Genomic DNA, 23,654 nt, shown 5'->3' on the forward strand with positions numbered 1-23,654 from the left:
TGACAGAGGACCAGGTGGTTCAGGGTTCAAGGCTAGGTTGCTAAGAGTTTGCATGCTTCTGCATTTTCACCATGTTTATAAATGTAAAGCGCAAGACGAACACGCCTGGAGAACTGTCTCAAGTGTGCAGGTCTCAGTGGCTCATAGGGTATGAGCACAGACTCTGAACCAGAAGGTTCAGGGTTCAAGGCCAGATGGCTGACCTGCACATCTTCACCGCAATCCGTAACATGCAGGGTGGCTCACCCATGTGTGAAGTACGTACTCCAAAAAAGGGTACCCATAGAAGGGGGGAAACACCGGAGCGTGTGTCTCCCCGAGATTCCGGAATGTGTAAACAGGGGGTTATGCACCAAATCTCAATATTGTTTGCGAAAAAAAAATTAATGACCCTAAAAAAATATTTTACCGAACCACCCCCCTCCATTCTTCATGCTGCGCCGCTCGAACCGATCAGCGGATGACATATCAGTATCGCGAGATAAATTAAAAACCTCTCTGTGATGTCATCTGCCAATCGGTTCTTGCGAAGCCGCATGAAGTCAAACACACCTATTGACTATACTTACCTCCTCCAAGGTGCTGCTCCTCCTCCCTGGTGTCAGGCTCCTCCTCTTGGTGCTGCAACAACTCCTTGGCTCAGGCTCCTCCTCCACTCTTAACCACCATTCACATGCAGGTCAACACCCTGGGCTCTTGATCTAGGGCCATTGAAGGTCTCCTGCAACACATAAGAAATGTCAGAACACTCAAACAAGTCAGGCTTCAGTGCCACTTCTCATACCTCTGAGCCACTAGAGTCAGCATTTCATATTTTTCTTAATACCTTCATAAGAAATGTTAAAGAGCCCTCAAACTTATGATACAGACACCAGATGAAAGCTGCAGATGGCACTGAATTGATTTAGTGGCAAAAATTTGAGTTATATGTGTCAATAGATGGCTAGACAAAACAGATTCTAATATTCATTAAAAAATATATTACTCGGGGGATTAGAAATACGTATTTCCGTATCTTTTGACCTCAGTGGGATGGCCGACATAAATTCCATTTATTTTTATTTGTGACTGGGTTTTGCAGTGGGGTGTTTGGCAAACTGGATCATTTCTGACACAGTGACAGGTTTATCAAACAGTCAAACCACCTGTATGCCAGCAGACAAATACTGAATTTGTAAATCTGTATTTATAAGACTTTGAAATAGTACAAATACGCCTTCTTGTTCTTTTGCTTCACGTTATTGCCGTTTCTTTCCGCTACAGACGCATAGTTTCGTTTTGAAGCCATGGCCATATGTAAAGACGCAACATCACACGTCATCACCTGCGCGCACTGCATGATGTCTGAGTATGTCACAGTAATTAAATAAATTAAGTATTAAAAAAGAAATTTCCAAATGATTCTTGTAAAGTTTGTGACAGAACAATCTGCGTCTTGTTTACATTAGTGTTTACAATAGTGTTTTCGATTCGGTACTCAAGGAGGCCCCCTAGTGGTTCAGGGGCCCTAGACAACTTGCATTGTTTGTGTATAGGAAGGATCGACTCTGAACAACTCGAAGTTGAGTAAATGAGTTTTCATTTTTGCATGAATTATCCCTTTAAGCAAGAGTTTTGCTTTTGCATAATTCAATCAAATTGCTGTTATTATCATAACAATGAGGACACATGAAGAAAGAAAGTCATACGGGTTTAATATGTCAAATAGGAGAGAAAATGATAACAGAATTTTGGTTTTTGGGTGAACTACCCCTTTAAATTTGTATATAAAAGTAGAAATCATGCAACAAGTGATGTATTTGCATATTGCCTTATGCTTGCTCAGTTCTTATTTTAAGTGAACAAAAAAAGTACTAACTGCAATGCTGCAATTAAGATTAAACCAGGAAAGATTTGTTTATATGCCTTGTGCACAATCCAATTAAAATAATTATTGTTTTGATAAATAACCACGTTATTTATGACACCACCAGGCAAGCGGGCCTGCAGAATTCTGCAGCTTGTATGTGAGATCCTACAAAGGCCTCGTTTTTATGCTGATAGTCACGATTTCCACGCTATTTAGAAACATGTGCTTCGGTTCCCAGGACGTGTTAGAATGCAAAGCCTGTTAGACTTATTGCAACATCTAAACCTACAACTTGCTTATTAGACCCCATACCAACTAAATTATTAAAAGAGTTACTACCTGTTGCAATTGAGCCCATTTATAACATTATCAACTCGTCAATTAATCTAGGCCATGTCCCAGGACCCTTTAAAATGGCCGTCATTAAGCCTCTAATCAAGAAACCAAACTTAGATCCAAATGAACTAGGAAACTATAGACCGATCTCAAATCTCCCATACCTGTCTAAAATTCTAGAAAAAGTAATGTGCTCTCAGTTGTGCTCTTTCTGACAGAATAACGACATACACGAAAAATTTCAGTCAGGCTTTAGACCGCATCATAGCACTGAAACTGCGCTCAGTATAATTACAAACGACCTGCTTATAGCATCAGATTAAGGTAACATCTCACTCATAGTCCTGCTTGACCTTAGTGCTGCGTTCGATACTGTAGACCATAACATACTTCTAGATCGTTTATACAATTATACCTGTATTGAGGGACAGGCACTACAATGGTTCAGATCTTACTTGTCAGACAGACATCAATTTGTCCATTTAAATGGGGAATCATCAAATCTAACGCAAGTAAATTATGGATTACCTCAGGGATCTGTTCTGGGACCTGTGCCGTTCTCCATATACATGCTGCCCCTCGGAAACATTATTAAAAAACATGGAATTAGCTTCCATTGCTATGCAGATGATACTCAGCTATATATCTCATCAAGACCAGATGATTCCTCCCAGCTATCCAAATTGGCAGAGTGCATTAAAGATATAAAACATTGGATGACCTTTTATTTTCTTTCTTTTAAATTCTAATAAAACAGAAATATTACTTATCGGACCAAAGACACGCAAACCGAATATTTCTGATTATAAACTGCAAGTTGAAGGATGTACTGTTACTCGAACAAATACTGTAAAAGATCTAGGCGTTATATTAGACAGCAACCTGTGATTTCGAAATCACATCTCAAATGTCACAAAAACAGCCTTTTTCCACCTAAGAAATGTTGCCAAGTTACGAAATATTCTATGTGTTGCTGACGCGGCGAAGCTTATTCATGCATTTGTGACCTCAAGACTTGACTGCTGTAATGCGCTACTTAGTAGTGGTCCTGCATCATCAATAAACAAACAAACATCACATAACCCCAATGTTATCAACCCTTCACTGGCTACCCATTAACTATCGTATTGACTTTAAAGTTCTTTTAATCACTTATAAAGCCTTAAAGGGTTTAGCCCCTACCTACCTAACAGAGCTTAAATCACACTACAACCCATCAAGCTCTCTAAGATCTCAAAACGCAGGACTTTTGATAATACCTAGAATAACTAAATCCACCAAAGGGGGTCGAGGTTTCTCATACGTAGCACCTAAACTCTGGAATAGCCTTAAATCTAGATTAAAGACACATCTTTTCAGCCAAGCATTCACTTAATGCAACATATGCTAAAAAAACACCAGGAGATGCTGACATTAGATATTATTTACTAGAATAATTTAATTTATTATATAAAACACCATGTAGCGTGTTTTACCCTTTTTGGTTTTTTTGTATTTTTTTTTCCCTGTAAAGCTGCTTTGGAACAATGCAAATTGTGAAAAGCGCTATATAAATAAAGTTGAAATGAATTGAACAAAACAGGTCTAAGTACATTTACAGCCTTGTATGGTAACAGGTTTTACGGCACCCATTATGAAATTTTATGCATCTCACTGAACTTCAAACTAAAGCAGACCCACGCGTACCTGACGTGGACACAAACATCTGGTAACACTGATAGATCTGACAGTTCTTCACGCTTTTTTATCCTCTCTCATCATTGGCCAAAAGCTGATGAGAAAGGGGCTTCACCTCCTCAACAGCCAATGTTGTCATGGCCTCTAGGTTTCTGATGCTGGGCATTCTTCCAAAGCCTGCTCTTTCTTTTCACCTCTAATGTCAGTGCCAGCAGAGGCGATTAACAGCACGACTACATGTTTGTTCGATTCAACTGCGATTCACAATTAACAAATCGATTCATAAAAAGTTATAAATAAATATAATAACGTGATGTCATCGGAACAAAAAAGGCGGAACCGCGCGAGAGAGCTGCAGCACCCGGTCCAGTTAGAGAGCGCACACATCGGAGATACACGATAAAACTTTTCCCAAAACCTGTCACTGTTTAGACTTAACAACATGATCATACTTCTGTAAATATGCAGTTTGTTAGCACATGCGCTGATCGAGACAAATACAGTAATATTGCCAAAACCACTTCTCTTGTGTGTATGACAGAGGATGTGTCAATTCGTGACTGACTGACGTTTAGCATGTGGCACTAACGAACCGCGTTTATTTACTATTATACACTTGCTTTAAAGGGGTCATATGACACGGCTAAAATTAATATTATCGTTTGTTTGAGATGTAATGCAGTGTTTACACACGATTCAAGGTTCATTATGCTGTGTTGTCCACATACCTTGCATGTTTGTATCTCCTCTTTGCTCCGCCTCTCTGAAACACGTGGACTAGACCCAGAGTGCAGTCTGGACGATGGGGCGGGGCAACACATTTCCCGCCCACTTCACTTTTCATTGGTTCATGATCAGAAAGCGCTTATCGGTGTAAAGCTTTTACAGCTTATTACATTTATTGACAACATTGTGACCCTATGCTATGCCTATTTATATGTGTTAAAACCGTAAACATGTACATTATTTACATTTATGCATTAGCAGAATCCATAGCGTCCAAGCTGTACGTATTTTTCTATGTAGCCTATATATGTACAAATACATACATATCCACACTGCTCGAATATCACTTTCGTTGCGGTAGCTTTTTGATGTAACCAGAACACTGTTTGTATTCGTGCGTATGACTTTCTTTAATGTTTGCTAGGAACCCCAAAATTGCTTTATTGTTGACATTTATACTAAATGAAACATTCCATATATTATCGTTGGTTCTATAATTGTCGCTGTTGTCTTCTTCCTCATTCAACTTGTCCAAAGCATCACACTTCTAATGAACCAATGCAAGTTGAAGTGTGTCGTACCGCCCCATCGTCCAAACTGAACTCTGGGGTACTTGAATTTTATACCAAGCTCATCCATCTGAAAAGCGAGGTGTGCTATAATTGTTAACCAGTGCGTAGTGATTGGTCGAAAACTGCATGCGTGTGACAGAAATGTAACTCCTCTTACCATATTTGGAACATCAGGTTCTTGCGTATACATTTGTGCGGTCTTAGTCAAATCAAACCACGAACTGACGCAGATTTGTGGGGGTGTGGTTACTTGAGGCATTTCAGGCAGGTCTGGGTGAGCATTCACTTTTAGATAGAATGCATCTTTTGTTCAGAAACTTTAAGTTTAAATGTCTAATACATGCATGGGCAACTTATAACACCAAGGACAGAAAAACACATATTCGCGCCATATGACACATTCAATGAATGGCTTCCGAGATAGAAGCTTCTAATTATAAGCAGACTGTGATTCTTTTTTAGAACTAGAAGGTTCATATTATTTATTTATAATAATCATTTTAAGTTTGAAAGAGACTAAGAGTTCATAAGCAAAAGCATCTGTGCCATCGGACATCCTCTGAAATTAGGCTCTGAAGTTTATATTAAAATATGTTTGAACTTAAATTGCAAGGAATATGCCTTCTTTCCGATTAAAGTGAAATCTTAATCTGAACCTAGATGAAAATATGATTTTAGAAGAATTGAAGAATTAAATTGCTCCCTTAGGGCTCTTTACTTGTTCCCCATATTTTTTTTGTTACATGAAATGTACTTGAAATGTAAAGATTTTAAAACCGATTGTTTTAAAAAGGATATAAAAACATAAATAAAGTTTCATAATGTCTAGTTTGTTATTCTTCAGATTTTATTTTGTATTTTCTTCTAGCACTTTGAGATTTTCTTAAAATGTAAAGTGCATTGCAAATAAAATAAATTATTATTATTAAAGAGGCTCAATATCTTAAAACGGCTCAGAATGAAGATAGAACCTTATATTTCCAAGGTGACAATTTTGTACATCTTAAGTGTGTAAAAGGATTTCTAAGACACCAAAAGAAATTGCAATGTTTTGACACATTTCAAAACATCTATTAGCCTTCTGGACAGAATAATGTACAGCATTGAGTCACTCAAGTGTTGAGACCATAAAAATAATTGAAATTAACTATTTTTCACTATTACTATTATTATTATTAATAACCATAAATCCTTAAATACGAACCTGCCTTGAGCTTTCATTGTCAGATGATTTGTGCTCGTGTCAGCCAATCAAGAGACGTTACGATAACCATGGCAACAGCAATTACAGCATTCACCACACCTGTGACTTTCAGCCTCGCTGTGCAGCATCATGTTCTACTCCACAAACTTTGATCGTTTATAAAGACGTTTATAGTGTTGAGAAATAATTGTTAAACGACAATGTACACGCTCGCGCATTAAAAAACAATGTTTCATGGGCGCACGTCATAACGGACCGCAGACGCGTGCCATCACGAAGTAGTGACAGAACTTACGACGCAGGCACAGTTTGCCAGTTTAACAGTTTACAGAAAGTATGTTTTGTTTATGTACTTGAAGAACCGAGCTTTATTTGACAAATGTCACGTTGTGTGTGTTACAGTAAATGTTTAATGAGTTATTTACATTCGCATTTTTTCTCTGACACTTAACGTTGCGTTAATCGTAACTCAAGAAAAACGGTGATCCATCAAAAATGACTCGTGGGACCTAACATAACAGGTAAGTATCAGTATACGAAAAGGTATTTTTCTTGTCTAACGGACGTGCACGGAGAGGCCTGCAACACCACACGTTTCAGGACACACGATCCAGACCACCAGTCTCAGGCCGGAAATGAAGGCGAACCATATATGGTTTAGCGCAGATCGCGCTCCCAACTGTTTTTGTAGCTTATGTTCTTATTTTCGCATGGATTTAGGTGATTTATGTACAATATCTCAAAATGCATGAAATATCATTTTTATGTAGTTATTATGTAATATTTGGGTAGTGTTCATAATATCTACATAATCAATATCTGTTCATTTTGAAACAAACACCTGGGCAGTGGACACAAACTATTACTTTCAACGTAAAATATACTTTATTTTGTCAGAATTAAATTTCTTACTTGATGTTCATTATTCATATATAAATAATCAATAACTGTTCAGTTTGTATAAACGTTTAATGGCAAATATACATTATTTTTCAGAACTAAAATAAATAGAAAATAAAGTCCTGCATTTCTTATATGAACCAACATTTCAACAAACGCACTTAAACTGAACATTTTAATAGATGTATAGTATATGCATAATTGCAACAGAAATAAGAAACACTAAGACATTAAGACTCTTAAAAAGAAGAAATGCTCCATGTCCTCCTGGAATGAAAAAACACGTAAAGGGCTTTCTGAAACCTTCCAGGTGTTCCATGAGACTACGAAGGGCCATTTCAAGAGTCATAGACGCTTTATTGATAAAATAAATGTTACAATGCCAAAGCACAGTAAAATTAAATATAAACCTTCTGCAAAAATACAGATTAATATAAAAAAGTATACATACATACTGTATATAATCAGAAAAAGTGTACATTGATTTGATGGTGTCGTAGGTTTTCCTCCGATGTCGGATTGAATCAATCGAAGAAAAGTTCCTCATGCCAGATTGAGTCAAAAGCTTCTTTGAAGTCAACAAAGCATGAGAAGAGCTTTCTTTTTATTTTGGTTGGAAACGGATTTGACATTTTCTCAGGATGTTTCTGTCATTTAGATAGTAAATAAGTCTGCTGTTAAAAATGTTAAAGAAGAGTTTAACTATGTTGCTGTTAACTCATAAAGTTTGGATTTAGATCGATGATGAAATGTGTATACTGTGCTGTTACCCAGCTTTGAACTATAAGTGTACCTACCAAAGGAATCTCCTCTTAGTCTGCCATTTAGGTCTCCACAGATCAGAACATTGTCCTTTGACTGGAAGCAGTTGATCTCCCCTTCTGGGATCGTAAAACTGTCTTCAATGATGTAAGGTGACTCTGCTGGAGGGATGTAGGTTGCACACAGGAAGATATTCTTTTCTGTTGAGGTGATGGCCTTGTTTATTTGTATCGATGTATAAAACTGGCCTGTTTTAATCATTTGTATTGAGTGGGTGAAATCGTACTTATGCCAGATCAGCCTTTCGCCTGAGTCTCTTCACTGTGTGATTCGAGGCAGTTTGATGAATGGGATGATGAATTCTCTGTAGTCTGTAGGGTGACCAGTGGGTCCGTCTCCTCCATTTCCTTGTCCTCTTTATCCACTGCCAATGCTGTGCAAAAGGGGGACTGTTAAAGGCTGCAACAGTTTGTACACCGTTGCAGGTGAGGTATTTTCTTCTCTCTTAGAATTGTATGTCTGTACAAATGATGAAAAATACAGAACACACATACTCACCGTGTAAACGTACAAAGTAACAACTAACAGTTAAGTGCCTTATAGTAACTTACCTCAAACCATAAATAAATGAGTTTTACATTGAATAAATAAAAATAATCAATAAATAATAACCAATAATAAAGATAGACATAGGTGCTTTGCAGAAAGCAGAGTGTCCGCAGAAATAAAACAAAACGATTGAATACTACATCGATTTTTAAATTTCAATTATAACATGTGAAATATGTGCACAAAATTGTTGCAACAAACACGTTACTTAATGTAGACACTAATTTTTCATAAACAAACAAAAACATGACCGAACTTTTTTTTCCAGTACCACTCAGCACAACTTTTTTCAGTAGCCTACGTAGTATGTGTGTACATTTATATATTCATAAATACTTTCAGCTAAATACAACTTACATCACCCTAAAATCACAGCCACAATGGCTAATTTAGCTAAAAATGCTAGTTACACGAGGTGACCGTGGGCCACCCGGTAAAATAGGTATGAATTCTCATCAGATTGTGTTGATATATATTTAAAACACTTTTGATTGAAAGTCGTGGTGGGTGACATGCAAAAATTTATTAATTTTTTATTAATTAATAAATGCAATTTACTGTCTATACAATATATATAATTCATTGTGTACTACATTACTATATTCCTTAATAGTAATATGGCTAACACTTTCATAACTGCCTATAAAGAAATTTTACAAAATATACATACATTTTAAACCCATCCAATGTTATATAAGAGATGGATATTCTATTGCATTAAAATAGCAGTAATACTGAATTTAGAAGGTCACAAAGTAGCACACAAAATAGGACAACAATGCTAAAGCAAATAAGGCACTCAGAAAATAACCAAATGAACTTACTAACTCACTGGAGGGTTAGATTTCGCATTGGCACAGGAGGGGTTATTTGATAATGTCAATGGAAACTTGATAAGCAACACGTCAAGGAGATAACGCTGACACTTCACTTCATTGATATCATTATTTTGAGCATTTTTCAGGATACAGTCGTCATGTTGGTCCCTGGAGTTTCATTTTGACTTTATTTTTAATTATCACATATTCCCAGTTCCCAAATATCATTGTTCTTGCGGTGTCAACATGACTAAACGGGTCGAATAGTCACAAAACATCTCTTTATTTAGCTATGACTGCAGTAATCTATTTGGTACATTCAAGAGTTAATTATTGATCTGTAAAATAATTACATAAATGGTTATCCCCTGATGCTTAATTTAGTCAAAAGCTTCAGGATATGTACCATCTGGGACATGCGACTAAACTTATCTCATTATCGCTCTCTCTCTCTCTCGCTCTCTACTTCTATTTCTGTGGTTAGAAATATTACATGGAAAGTGATTGGTATTTGATAAAAAGTCTAATTTATATGGCCGTGACATAACGATGATGTAAACCAATAACCAATTGGGGTAATGAAAGACAGTCACTGACACCAATGCTATAAATATCTGTTGGAAAAAATATTTTAAATAGATTGCCAGAGAGATCTGCTCCATTACTTAAATTTTAAAGACAGGTCCCAGGTGTGTAATAGAAGTTCTGTGGTATTACAAATATTTGACTTAAGACAATACAAAGAAAAACTAATGATAAAATAATGAAAGCAACCATTAAAATAACGATTGGATGTGCAGTGGATGTGACTGAAGTGCCGTGGTGAATCATGTACCTTTCTTTAGATAATCATCCTCATCATTTGTCCATTGCTGGCTTTCTGATTTCTGCAGGAGACTGGGAACTGCAACATAACTGAATAGTGTTACACAAGCTACTGTATACTGAAAGATGCAAGCTCCATGGAAACAAGATTGCATGAGAAATGAACCGTACATCACCCTGCCTGAGGTACACATCATCCTTACACACGCACTCACACAGGTTATCAAAATACATCTTTAAACTTGTCCCGATAGATAGATAGAACGTAGTAACATATTGTAAATGCAGCAGATCAGCTAACCAAAAAATAACACGGGCTACAGAAAGTGCAATGGTTCTACAATCTTGATTTATTCTGTGTGTTTTGCAAGAATATAAATTAAGACCAAACTTACAAAATCTGTGTGCTGGAAGCCCAAGCCTATCTACACATGTTATCTGCAGTGATGTCACAATTCCACCGTTGCTAAAATGACTGTTTTATTTTGTGTTGCACTTTGACCTGTGAAATTTGTTACCTTGTCTACCAATAGGATTTATTGTCAATTGCTTATTCTTCTGTCATTGTTTTTTCATATTTAAATTTACATTACATATATGAACAATGAGTCAACAAAATATTTATTTACAGAACTGTGGCAAAAATTCTACAGTAACAATGAGTGAAAATAAGATATCTGTTTTTTTATAGTGGAGCCATCCGCACATTCGGTATCTCTGCGGTACTAGAATAGTATTTTTTGTTTTCTTAGAATGGCTGCATATTCAAGCTCGACGTATCATATAAAAATAATGTAACATTGAGACGACATCAGACAGGAATTGCACGATAAGAATAATTAGAATAATTGCAAATATTACAGTAATGGTAATATAGTTCTCTATTAAACATTAAAATGTCTTGCCAATATGAATAGTCATCTTGTATGGCGTTGCCAAGTATGTCAACGACCGTTTCTTAGTGATTCTTGGCACGAGACGAAACCATTTCATGGTTGCCCAGTGCAATAAGTCCATTCACATTGTGCATATTTATTTTATATCGTCAACCACAAACGAACATAAGAAAATAAGAAAACCAAAAGTACAGCAAATCAAACAATGTCCACTTTTATCCCAGTCCAGACATGCCGTTGTAATATGGACTAGATATTTAGGAAAAAGTCAGTGTAGTGTGTCAGAGTCTCCACGGCAACCGAAGCCGTCTCGCGACAAAGTTCTATGATGGCGTCCTTTGAAAAGCGTACATTCGAATGGACATAATCCTCCCGTTTGTCCTATGCAGTGTACGTGCGTTCGTGCATGCGAGCTATTAAGCGAAAGGCCACGGGTCCGCGTCAGTAGTCCTTGAAAGTGTACGTCGAGTTCCCGTTGAAAAAGTCTTTGCGTGTATCCTTACACGTGCTTTACGAGAGGCTCCGCGCTTTAAGGTCCGTATTGGTAGTCCTTTTTAGCATTGCATGTGATAGGGGGTCCATGTTAGGGGCAGGCTACATTCTCTGAATTCCACTGTAATAGACATGGGCGTCCGCCATTGCCCTGTGAATAAAATCACATGACTTATCCAATGTGTCCATCAAAAAAGGCCCCCCCTTCTCCAGTTGACATGGACTGCATGCTTTCCATCAACTACACTGCATGTCTCGGGACTGGCTCGGGTTTTTCATTCATAGCCAAAATCAAAAAAGAGAAAGGAAACACAACGGAAAAAATTCAGAAAGAAAGGAAAAGAACAACGCGCGCTTCGAGAGAAGTTGCGAATGACTCGTCTTAAATAAGCTTCTGTTTAACGCTATCTGAGAAACTACCTGTCTAGGCATCAGATTGGTTTTATGCTTAGAATGACGTTTAAAAACAAGCTCTTAAGTCGTGTGCTGTTTAGAAAATACAAAGCACCATTCTGCCTCCGAGGGCCGTCTGGTTAATCTTTAAAAAAAAATCCCCTCTAAGGGTTCTGAAATTTCAGCAGTTTTGTTTTTCGAGCATTCGATGATACTTAAAATTTAAACTTTGCACAAACAAGACAAGCAAAATGTCCTTCAGTGAAGTCCGATCTCCACTTCTACGCCAGCCGCAATGGATGACCGCCTCAAAAATCTCTCTGTTCCCTACGATAACTACACTGTCCAGCAAAAATAAATAAATCCGACTTTAAAAACAACACGTGTGTTTTTTTTAAGGCTTGTAGCAGCATTACGGTTTTAAGTTGTCATTCAAGCAGTCGAGGGGGTGTGGGTGCAGCCAAATGGAAAAGGCCGAAGAGGAGCTTCCCAAAGAAGCGAAGGAAAGAAAAGCGGAAACGAATAGGAAAGGTAAAATAAAAAAGGGAAAGGGGGGGAAATTGAATGAAAAACAACCGCTTGCAACACATTTTTCGTGTTTTGGAGTAGAGACTGATTGGCAGCGTGCCGGCCTGAGCGGGACAGTCCCGTATCGTGCTGCGGCCGGACAGGTGAGGGAGTGAGAGAGATAGGGGGAAAGAAAAAAGACAGCGGCAGCGTCATCATGCAGAGGCCACGGTAAACGGGCGGGCTGGGCCGGGCGGAGAGACGCGGGCTTGTCACAGGTCACTGGGCCCGTGGCTCCGTGGGGGGCCTCTAGAGGGCGCTCTCTGTAAGGCACACACACAGGAGTGGACAGTATATTGGGTGTATATTAGAAAATAGTGGTCTCATACTTGGTGTTGGCTCCTCTTTTGGCTTCCTGTCCTGGCTCGACTATCCAGGGGACGTTAGCGTGACCCTTTTGATCCATTGAGGGCTGCTCCATCTAGGCAAGAGGGAAAACAAGAGAGCAGGTTAGGGAGACATGAGAGGTTTTTTTTAAGGGGGTTTAGTGGAGGGTTGACCTAAATATTGCAAAATTTCTAAGCAGTGTGGGTAGCAACCAGAAAAACGTTGATACTTTTTTATTGACACATTAGAGATTCTGAAGTAGTTGCAGTGTTTTTGTTGTTACCGTTATATATTAGCAGCTGTATTATATAAAACTGGATTGTGCAATATTAATATTCGACTTTACTCCAACTGAAAAGGCCGTGTCGTATCGATTCTCTGTTAGTCACAAGTTGTTACGTTATATGAATTTGCAGGTCAAGAGTTCACTTAACTTGACCTTTGGAATGCAGTGAAATGTTATGCAGGAGATTGCATTTCCGGTCTACTGCATTCACATGAGTATGAACTGAAGTCAGTGGAACAAAAAGTCTAGTGTGAAAATGGCATTAATAAACAATCCGTGTGTTATTGAACTCTTATTTTTAAATGTCAAGTTAATTTATTTTATGACTAAGCACCACCTGTATGATCTCCATATCCGGCAAATCTGCTTTAGTCAAAACTACCCTACAACTAGTACATCTTTACCAACCAATGAAAGCACTATTCCTTGTTGCCACGGCACCTCATCCTTGCTCCACATAAAGCCAAGCTATACGTGATTCAGAAATGCGATTCTCTACAGAAACAATACACACGCATGCACGCACACATTTACGCCTGCCATTGCCTTGAGTTTTTATCAGGATTTTCCATATGCAGCAACATGAATATTAAACAACATAATCCGCACTCTTCCTGGCTACCTCTGAGTGCTCTTCAATACGCACCCACACAAACTTGATTCTCCTCCACATCCACACACTTCAAAAGAAAAACAGACACTAATCTTACGCAATAAAGCTAATGTGAGACGTTGACCTGAAAAGGAGCTAACACATTTAGGGTAGGGTGAGTTGGTGTATTCGATAGAGCATGCTGAAACATCTCCGTGCTATTCTTTGATGATGTTTAGTCAGCTGATCATCTGGAAGGTTCGTGAAGGATGACCGAGGAAAATAATTTAGAAGTAGTGATGCAACTGAACAAACAAAATAGACAAACAAACACAGACGAAATCATCTCATTTAAATGAAGTCAAATCTGTTAGAAAATCTGTACTTTTTCAGTGGCAAACCATTTTTACTTCTACTTACAACAGAAAACTTAGATATTTGGAAAATGATGAGGACAAGCAGACAATGACAGAACTTTCATTTTGGCTGAACTATCCAGTTAAAGTTCACCCAAAAATTTGAAACACAAAGGAAGATATTTTGGAAGAATGTCAGTAACCGAGCAGATCTCATCCCTGCTCCCATAGTATTTATTCTCCGTACCATGGCAGTAAATGGGGGACTAGATCTGCGTAGTTACTGACATTCTTCCACAAACGAAATGTATAGAGGTTTGGAACAATCGGAGCGTGAGTAAATGATGACATTTTTATTTTTGGGTGAACTATCACTTTAAGGAAAAAAGGACAATATCATAAAACATGACAAAAAGGGAAACCCAAGAAAAGGGAAATTTGAGGAGACCTGAAATTGACATGTTTGTGGATGATGGAGGAGTCGTGAGGTGTGAGGAAGAGGAGATGGGTGAATAGGGGGACGGTGAGGGGTGTAAATATGCCCCAGGGACCAGCGGATAAAGGGGGACAAGACCTAGAGATGGAAAGCAGAGGTCAAAGAGTGGCACATACAAATTTGGGGAGGAGAAAGGGAAGAAACAAGGGTTGAACAAAAGAAAGAAGGAATCCGTTCTAATGGAATAACACAGCATATAATGCTAAAATGGATCAAGGTGTTGCAGCATAATGAGCTATTTGTTCTACACAAGCGTATATCAATAATATCAATAACACCACACAGTCACAGAAGATGCTGTTAGTGTTCAGGGGAATAGTCGCAGAGTCAGTTTATTGCTCGATTTTTACCCAGAAACTTGGCTAAAAGGTCCATAGGGAAGGTGCCAAAGACAGCACAATGAGAAATGAAGCTTTAATTGAACTCAACAAAATCGAATATATCGTGAAACTAATTCAAATACTGCAATCATTATCAAGCAGAATTGATTTCTCAAAGGGCCGCAGAGTAAACCAAAAACTGTTTTGGTAATTTGCTCAACAGATTTTTTTTATATCACGACTTTGGGGATGGAATGAATTGTATTAAATTGTGTGTAATGGGGTAAGCAAAGGATTGTAAAACCACAGTTAAGAGTACTAACATGAAGCTGATGGAGCTAAGCTCTAAAGGATAGCATTCATTTTTCCAGTATTTCCATTAAAAGAAGCAACATATTGGCCTAGTATTTGTATAGACATGATCTTATTCTTAGCCTGACCCGGCAAATGAAAAACTGCCTCAGCCACCCACAGGGAAACAGTAGTGTTATATCATGGACAAGCACTTTGTATACTGTGACACGGCCTCTAAAACTGCTATAAATTTTCCAAAAAAGGAAGGCCGACTTACATTACCGTTTATTATCAAAAGTGCATCTATCATTTCTGTTCCGTGTGTAATCCAACTCCAACAGCTAGGGCATGTTTTATTTTTACGATGTGCTCCCACCTATTCTGGGTCTCATCCAGTGCATGGTGATATCCCTGGTGGTGGCAGGTGGGTGAGGGTGGCACCGTGCCCACTCTAGGGGCACTGGGACTGGGGTAGAAGGCTGCCCAGAAGGAAGTTAGTTTTTGGAGCTCAGAGCAAACAGTTCTTAATCAATCTCTGTCATCCTTAAACGCACTGAAGGGAGTGGAGATAGAGTGTGTCGCTTACAGATCAGACACTCACCTCTCCGTCCCTCAGGACAGGCTGCGACACAAACAAACCTTCACTTGCAAGCACAGTGATTTATATACGTACACGCGTTGTTTAATATTGTTTGAAAGGAAATATTTTACCATAAAGCATTGGATAATTACAAAATGTAAATAGTCAAGTTCTCTACATACCCTGTTGTTTCAAACCCATATGCTATTATTAGTTTTTTCCACTGAATACAAAATAAATAAAATTTCAGTTACTCAGAAGTAACATAAAAGTACTATATACTTTTAATAGCTTCCAGTGAAAAACAGATTTGTTCCTTGTTAGGTAATAACAAATACAAACTGTCATTGCATGCTTAACAATTCTTAAATTTTGACTTTTGCTTTCACTCTAAATAAAATAATAACATTTGGGTTTGAAATGACATAAGGGTGACCTGGACAAAGCACAAGGCAAATGCTAATATCTGATTACATGCTATGCCACTGTAGCAGAATAAACCAGAAGCTTGATTTCCCACAATGCATCACTCGGCAGCTCAAGCAAAGTGTGCAGTCAGCAAGGGAGAAAATGGCGTTTAAGAATAAGTTGCTATTTTAGAGATTCAAGTGAGGTCGAGCGTGCACGTGCTTGCGATGATCGGGCAAAATCACTCACAGATTTGCGTATGTTGACGCGAGGTTTTGGAACAGGTTTGGAGGGTTTACTTTCAAAGCTCTCGGGTAGAGTCGAGGAGCCGTGGCCACTCTTTCTGGCCTGCAGGGCCAACTGATACGCCACCTCAAACGCCTGGCCCAACGTCAGGATAATCTCATAGGCCAGATTCTGTAGAAACAAACACACAGATGTAGAGATTTAGTTTTTGAAAACATACTATGACGTGACCTGACTTTCCCTTACTATAGAATGACCCTGCTATGTATATTTGTATTTGTAATCACATATTTACACAAATATTGTGAGAGGGTGTATATACACCCACCACATCGAAAGCTGTAAAGACGTGGCAGTAATGATGGCTGGATTTCAAGTCCTTGGTGATGTATGCAAACGTTGAGAGGTCTTCCGGATCCTGTGCTGCACATGAGATATTCCTGATTTCATGCTCCGCTATAATGTTCTAAACATCAGAGAACAAGACAAGTTGTAACCTCAGTACTGTATAAACCAGCACAGAAAACAATATGTTGTATTGATCTTTTCTATATCTGCCCTGTTAAGAAACACTGGTGTCAATTTATTTTTTTATTTAAAGGTAACCGTTTACCTTGTTTGTGGCATCAATAAACTTGACGCCCTTATAGGACACAGACAGTACTATGGTGGGAATCTTCTTCATTTGTTCTGTAGACTTCTTGCAGACAGAAAAAGAAGATGAGAGATCAGCAGAGAGTTCGGCAGTCTCTGACATTAACATTCATGAAGCCCTGTCACACACTTTATATGAACTCAAACACACTAAATTATTGATGTCCCCACCAATAACCCAGAAAGCATCTGATCTTTTAAGACTAATATCACGTGCGCGATACAGTTTGGTAAGTGCACCGGCAGAGCTGCGTGTTTGTGTGAAGTGCGTTTCTCATTGTGTCACCTAAATCAATGGCTTACTGCTATTTTAACAGATAGACATCTGTTCGTTTGCGCTCCTGTGCACATCTTCTTTAATAGTTAAGTTTTGATTTACTGATGTTTATTTAAATGTTTCATATGCTGTAGTGTGCCGTTTCACTGATGGATTTGTGCATTATATGGACGGATGTTTCATCCTCATATACTTCAGATATCATCTTTCAATTTTAAGTATATTACAAGTATTTTAATAGGGTCCATATTTCTCTCCCACTCATCATGTGGTTGAAACACGCAAATATAATAATATAAATATTTATAATTAATATATATTTCCCAAACCACCCCTGTTTATTTGTCCATTAACACCGCCGTGGTAAGAAACCGCCACCATCACAGCGGTCTATAATACATAGATTAAGTTTGGTTTTATAATGGCAGGTACTGAAACTAAGCCGAAGACACAGTGTGTTACATGTGGAGAAATTTTGTCGAACGTTGCGCTAAAACCATCAAAGCTACAAAGACATTTGAACACAGAACACCCGGGCTGGTCTGACCTGCCCTGTTATTGTTACAGGAATAAATGGAGTAGAGTAGACCTTCCAAGTCTTTTCTATGATTATACAACAGTTTTCATCTATATAGCAAAAATAACAGCAGAGTATATGTACTCTTTGAATATTCTGTGTTCATGCTATCATATTTGGAAAGATGGTCCTCAGAAATATTTTAAACGGTCTTTGGTGGGTTGCAAAGGTTGAGAACCCCTGCTCTACGTCACGGTGTTTAACTGGTCTGGGAGCCTGCTAACCACCATAGGCTATTTCAATCTTTTTTGTGCGAGCAGTGAAATAAATCATATACAGTTGAGGCCGATGATGAACTGCTGAGATTAATTTTCATATCTCCCTACACCGTCATATCAGCTGTCAGGCTGGAATATATTTATCCAGACCCAATTCCTCCTCTTAACTATCTCTGCCAGTAGTTTCCTGCACCTCTGCAGGCCTTCGCTGCTCCGTACCTGTCAAAATATTCCGCTTAAAACAAAGACTGAAAGATACAAGACCTGAATTTACACCCTGTGAATGTATTAATGTGTTTGCGAAGCAGCGAGGGGTTCTAAAACCACGTCGGCCTCATTTAAGCGAGCAGGCAGGAGAAAGATGGAGAACAGATGGTGTTTTACATGCATACCAAAACCGAGCAGCTGAAATGTGCCCCCGTGTTAAATATCTCATGAGAAAGGAAGTTTGGGTTGTTTAGGTAAAAAAAGGTACTTTAAGATAAAAGGTTGAAGGTGGTGTGTCTTGTTGGATGCAAGTGGACGGAATGCAGATAAAGTGGGATCTTGAACCAGACCTTCAGACAAAGGAACCCAGCTGTGTCCTGGCACACAGCGGCCTCTAAAAACTGAGATATTTCCTGCTATTTTAAGTGTTGTGTGTCATAGTGACTTGAGTTCAGCGGGAGGATGGGTGGAATGATCTGTTGAGTGGTTGCCATGGTGATACAACTCTTACCCTCATTTTTGCGCAGGCGTCGTGCGTTGATTCCGTACCGCGCAGCTCCTTCACCAACATGGACCCCAAATACTGCCAGATACATGAGATGAGAATTTAGAAAACCAAGATACTGTGTGACAACACCAATCATCATCATACTTCAACCTTGTACTACACGAATGACAAGACCCAGCCACAGTATTTAACTACAAGCGTAACATCGATAACCTTCTAGCTTCACATCTAGCTGTCGACATGCATGCATTCAGGAATCTGTCCATTCCTTTGGGGTCACTTGACCTTTAACCTCTACTGGTCAGTCACACGTGCATGAATTCTGTTCATAAACTCTGTTTGCGTCTTTGGGCACAGGAGAATGAGCCAATCAAATTTACACTGCTGTTGCTAGGAAACAGAGTGGGTTTATGTAAGCTAATACTAGAACTGCTCGGTCCCATACAGGCGCTGAAAAGCTGTATTGATTGAAGGTTAAAACACCATTATTCACTGCTGAATAACTAAAGGACTCACAGATAGCTTTCACCATCCTGCTTGATATATCTCTTTCTGTATCTGATGGCTCACAGGAGCCAGACAAGGCCGGCATTAGGAACACAAACTCAATTCTTGAAATACTTTGTAATAAGTGCTCTTCTTTTTGTGGGTTTCCATTCAAAATGGACATAATTGACCACATATAACACACTTACATATGCTTCGTAGTCACATGACTGGAATATAAGCTTCTCGGGATGGTGTTGCCAGTACTGCACAGGCGTAGAGGATGTCGCTTCATTGGGAGGACGTAACGTGATTGGCTCGCACCATTCTCCTTGCTGTGAAAAGACACGAACACAAATGTAAGTAATCAAATTAAGGTTCAGTATAATGGATTCGGCTAACAAACAAAAGCAGGTGTTGTCATTTTGCTTGTTTTTATTAACCGAGTCCATGTACTCTCTGATAATGAGAATATAGGGAGGTGCAGGCTGCAATTCAGTAGTTGCGGTTAGATTATTTATTTAGTGATGACTATAAAATGGTTATGAAAGAATTTTTATAAAAATAACTGCATTTAATCGTGACCCCAGGCAACACGCTTTACCAAACCACAGCACATTATAAATAACAACCCAGCTTTCTGAGCTTAACACGACAAAACGTGCAAAAGAAACATACGAACGACTCCTATTTTTACCAATTGTCCGACTACTGTAGAAAGTTTAATATTTTTTATGTCAATAATGTAAATCTCTTTTATTCTTTCTCGCTGTCTATCTCTTTCTCTCTCTCTGTGACGATTTATGGAGCCACAGGGCAGGGAGAACTGATAAAGGGTTGAAAAGAGAGCAAGGGTTTTGTAACAATTAGTCATTTTGTTCAGGTGCAATAACTCAGTCCATTCACATAATCACTACAAGCTGTAGCACTGATAAGCTCTGTTGACATAATGGGAGATCCAAGTATACAAATACACACAGACACGCTTTAAACAACACACAACAACAAATCGCAAATAATTTGAGAAATAGCGTGTTCGCTAGGTGCATGAACAACAAGTGCACTAACTCACCATACTGACTTGTGCCATCTGCCTTTCTAGTTTGGAGCGCGGCACGTCCTCAAAGTAGTTGTCGTTGCGTCTGCGACGGGCATCGGCCTGCATGATGAGGTGTTGGACGTCCAGCGATCCGGCGTTGGGGTAAGGCTGACTCAGGGACGGGGACAGTTGAGGAGGAGTGTGGTTCCCAGTTGGCTCCTACAGGGGGTGATATACAGAACAAGTGTTTCTGTTTGCGTGTAAATGCAACTCTATTGTGTTCGTATTTGTTATTTTTCCCCCTAAATGGTGGATGTGTTGACTTCTATACTGTGTGGAATGCTCAAATTTGACTTGATCCGTATGGACAATTTATTGACGCACAGCAGGTAGTTTCGAATTTAGCAATTTAGCAATCCACTTTTCACAACATTAATTACTGTAGCTTGTGCATAAATCGATGTTTGAGTCAATAATTGTAGTTTCTTTTAGCCCACTCTTTCTGTGTCAGATAGTCCATTTTTGGATTAAGAAGGAATGAGTTTTTAGCGGCGGGCCGGAGGAGTTTAGATTTTTCTTTCCATGGACTGACTCATGTATCAATTAGACTCCCTGAACTGAGGCCGAGGAGCCCTTGCTGCATTTCAGAAAAGCTGTTTGATCCAGCGTGGAAGATCAAGTTATATCCCTGGTGCGACTGAGGCCAGAGAATCCCGTAGCTCTCAGGATAAGGAGACCGGGTCTGGCAAGACGAGGCTAAAGAAAGTACACTTCTCCTCACTTGCAAACTTCCCAACCTTTACAAGACCATAAAGCTTGTAAGGACTAGATATAAACAATGTAAACCAGCATATAAAGTTAATTAGGATGCTGTTTTGTTATGGGTGACATTTAGGATGAACGTTAAAATGTATCTTCGTTACTCTTTCAATTACCCAGCAATGCCAGAAGGGGAGTTTTTCTTGGACACAGGCCGAAGAGAAAGATGGAAATGTTTTCACTCACCCGTAGAGAGATAGCCCGTGGTGGTTTTTGCGGAGGGTCTTCGTGCAAACGATCTCCGAGGGAGGCGAGTATTCTTTTCCTGTGGCCGATCAGATTAATCTTAAGAACCTGAGGGAGAGACGGGAAGAAAAATGAGTGCTGCTACTTATTTGCCAACCACCAGTATTCATGTTATAACTCAAAACAGTCAAGTGAGAAATCGGCGGTTTAAATAGCCGTTCCAGGTGTCCCTCCGCTACCCAGCATTCAGAATCATCCGGCAAGAATTGGACACGCCGTACAAATCATATTTAACACGAAATGTTCATATGTGTTAGCTATGGTATCTGACTTACATAATTCCTTTAGTGAATCCAATGCTAAACAACCGAGACAAGGCAAATAAACTATCAGCATGCTATCAAACTATCAGCAAGCTCAATTCATTCTCGGCAATTCCCTCCTTTACGTTCACTTTGTGTTTGTTTTATACAACTAGAGGTATTTTTATGCGTTTGCCCACAGGAGGTTTAAACGTATTCGTGTCTAGGATGCACCCTGGGTTGCAATAACAATAAAATATACACGGTCCCTAAAGAACCCTAGTCAATCTGATGACACACACACCGCAAAACAACCAGATCAGTAATGTCTTCAGAAACTCACATTTTTAGTCTGTCCTATTTCTCTCACACACAACTGCAACAAAGTGGGAATTACTCCACCTCATTAATGAGGATACATAAAGACTTTTCTGTCACCCAGTTCAGCCATTAGTGTAAACTAGCACTCGCACAGAAGCATCAAACAAATGTTAAGAAGGTGCTTAAGTCACGACGCACACGGAGGCTTATCATTGGCTGGCTTTGTCACGTCCGTCCCTATAGCAACAGTGTTCTCTAGCTTCATTTATAATGATCGCTACTATTTTACCCTAGAAAATTAAATCAACGGGAGGCCGTTTCCTCAGAACAAATCATGGTTCTCAATTACACGGTAATATCCGGAATTGTGGAAGTCTGATGTTGTGCTTATGGCCTGCAGGCGTAGAACAGGGTTGCTAGACTCTTTACTCAATGTATTCCCATGACCTCTCCAGATTGTGACTACTATAATTTTGAAAGAAAATAATTCACTGATGTGAATTAGTTCAACTGATTCATTTTATAGTCTTAAAAATTTGTGATAAAAAAAGTTAAGACTTGACTGTGGCCGCCCTGTTAAAGATGTGCAGTACAGTATTGACGGCATTAAAATTAGCAATCGGTTCTTGTCCATTTAGCACAATTACCCACCGACCTGTCAACACCACAAGCCTCTGTGGACACACTCTTCCTCCAGTAGCAAATCAATACTTGGCAAATCCAATACAGTGCCAGGAACAGACAGGAGCCGGTCGCCCCAGAAATTAAAAACCATTTGGCGGCTAAACGATTTCTTGATCGAGTCAAGACTGGATATAGTTCACGGGCAGCACTGCTTATATGACACACACGTATCAAAGCTCATGATCTAGGTTTATTAACCCTGTCCGTTTCTTTTATATATTTCTCATGTCTAATATTGATTTCTGTAAGGTAGTTTAGGACTGTGGACACCAGAGGCTCATTAACCCTGTTTAAACTCTCTGGAGATGGCTTGGAATAAACAAGGTAATCTAAAGTCGGTCTCCCTCGGGCCTCCGCTGGACAGATTACCAGCAATAAAGGCGATCAAGAGCGAACGGGACTGAAAATGTTTTAGGATAGCAGATGGTTACCGGCTGTTGAAAATAGAAAGCTAACTCGCGATAATTTGCCAATTGAGTTTAAACTGCATGCATATTTCTAGCTTTTGAGAGGTCATTTTAGCAACCTTGTAAACATTACATTGTGGCCTCATGTCTAAAACTTCAATAGCATATGCACAACATAGGCTTTGTAATGTTGATTACATCCAATATTCGCCAGCTGATCCGACTTAAACTTGTGATTTTGAGAACGCTCATGCTGTTTTTCTGCACAATATGCATTAGTCAGAGCTTGCAAGTACACATAATGTCATATGAATCTCTACATAGAGAGATACATTTGAAACGGGAAGTAAACAACAAAGAAAAGTGAGAAAATAAATAAGAGCGATAATAGAGAAATAGTATGCCGAGTATGTACAGTATAGTGGTGCTTTACAGCAT

At 39.0% G+C, this 23,654-nt stretch overlaps 1 protein-coding gene across 9 annotated transcripts in view; it reads right to left on the reverse strand.

The window, feature by feature from the left end:
* Positions 1–10,605: 10,605 nt before the first annotated feature.
* anks1b (ankyrin repeat and sterile alpha motif domain containing 1B) overlaps positions 10,606–23,654 on the reverse strand; it is a 116,427-nt gene continuing 103,378 nt past the window's right edge. For 5 of the 9 annotated variants that reach the window (XM_079454796.1, XM_079454798.1, XM_079454799.1 and 2 more), the window contains 9 exons: positions 21,503–21,610; positions 20,531–20,716; positions 19,668–19,793; positions 18,976–19,047; positions 17,145–17,231; positions 16,860–16,997; positions 16,535–16,702; positions 12,956–13,047; positions 10,606–11,817 (listed from right to left, as the gene is read on the reverse strand). In XM_079454796.1, the coding sequence (XP_079310922.1) occupies positions 11,769–11,817; positions 12,956–13,047; positions 16,535–16,702; positions 16,860–16,997; positions 17,145–17,231; positions 18,976–19,047; positions 19,668–19,793; positions 20,531–20,716; positions 21,503–21,610 (1,026 nt within the window). In that variant the 3' untranslated portion in view covers positions 10,606–11,768. The remainder of the gene's footprint in view (positions 11,818–12,955; positions 13,048–16,534; positions 16,703–16,859; positions 16,998–17,144; positions 17,232–18,975; positions 19,048–19,667; positions 19,794–20,530; positions 20,717–21,502; positions 21,611–23,654) is intronic. The other 4 variants (XM_079454797.1, XM_079454801.1, XM_079454802.1 and 1 more) reach the window with 1 other exon arrangement.

Source organism: Barbatula barbatula, assembly GCF_947034865.1.
Source record: "Barbatula barbatula genome assembly, chromosome: 4".
NCBI lineage: Eukaryota > Metazoa > Chordata > Actinopteri > Cypriniformes > Nemacheilidae > Barbatula > Barbatula barbatula.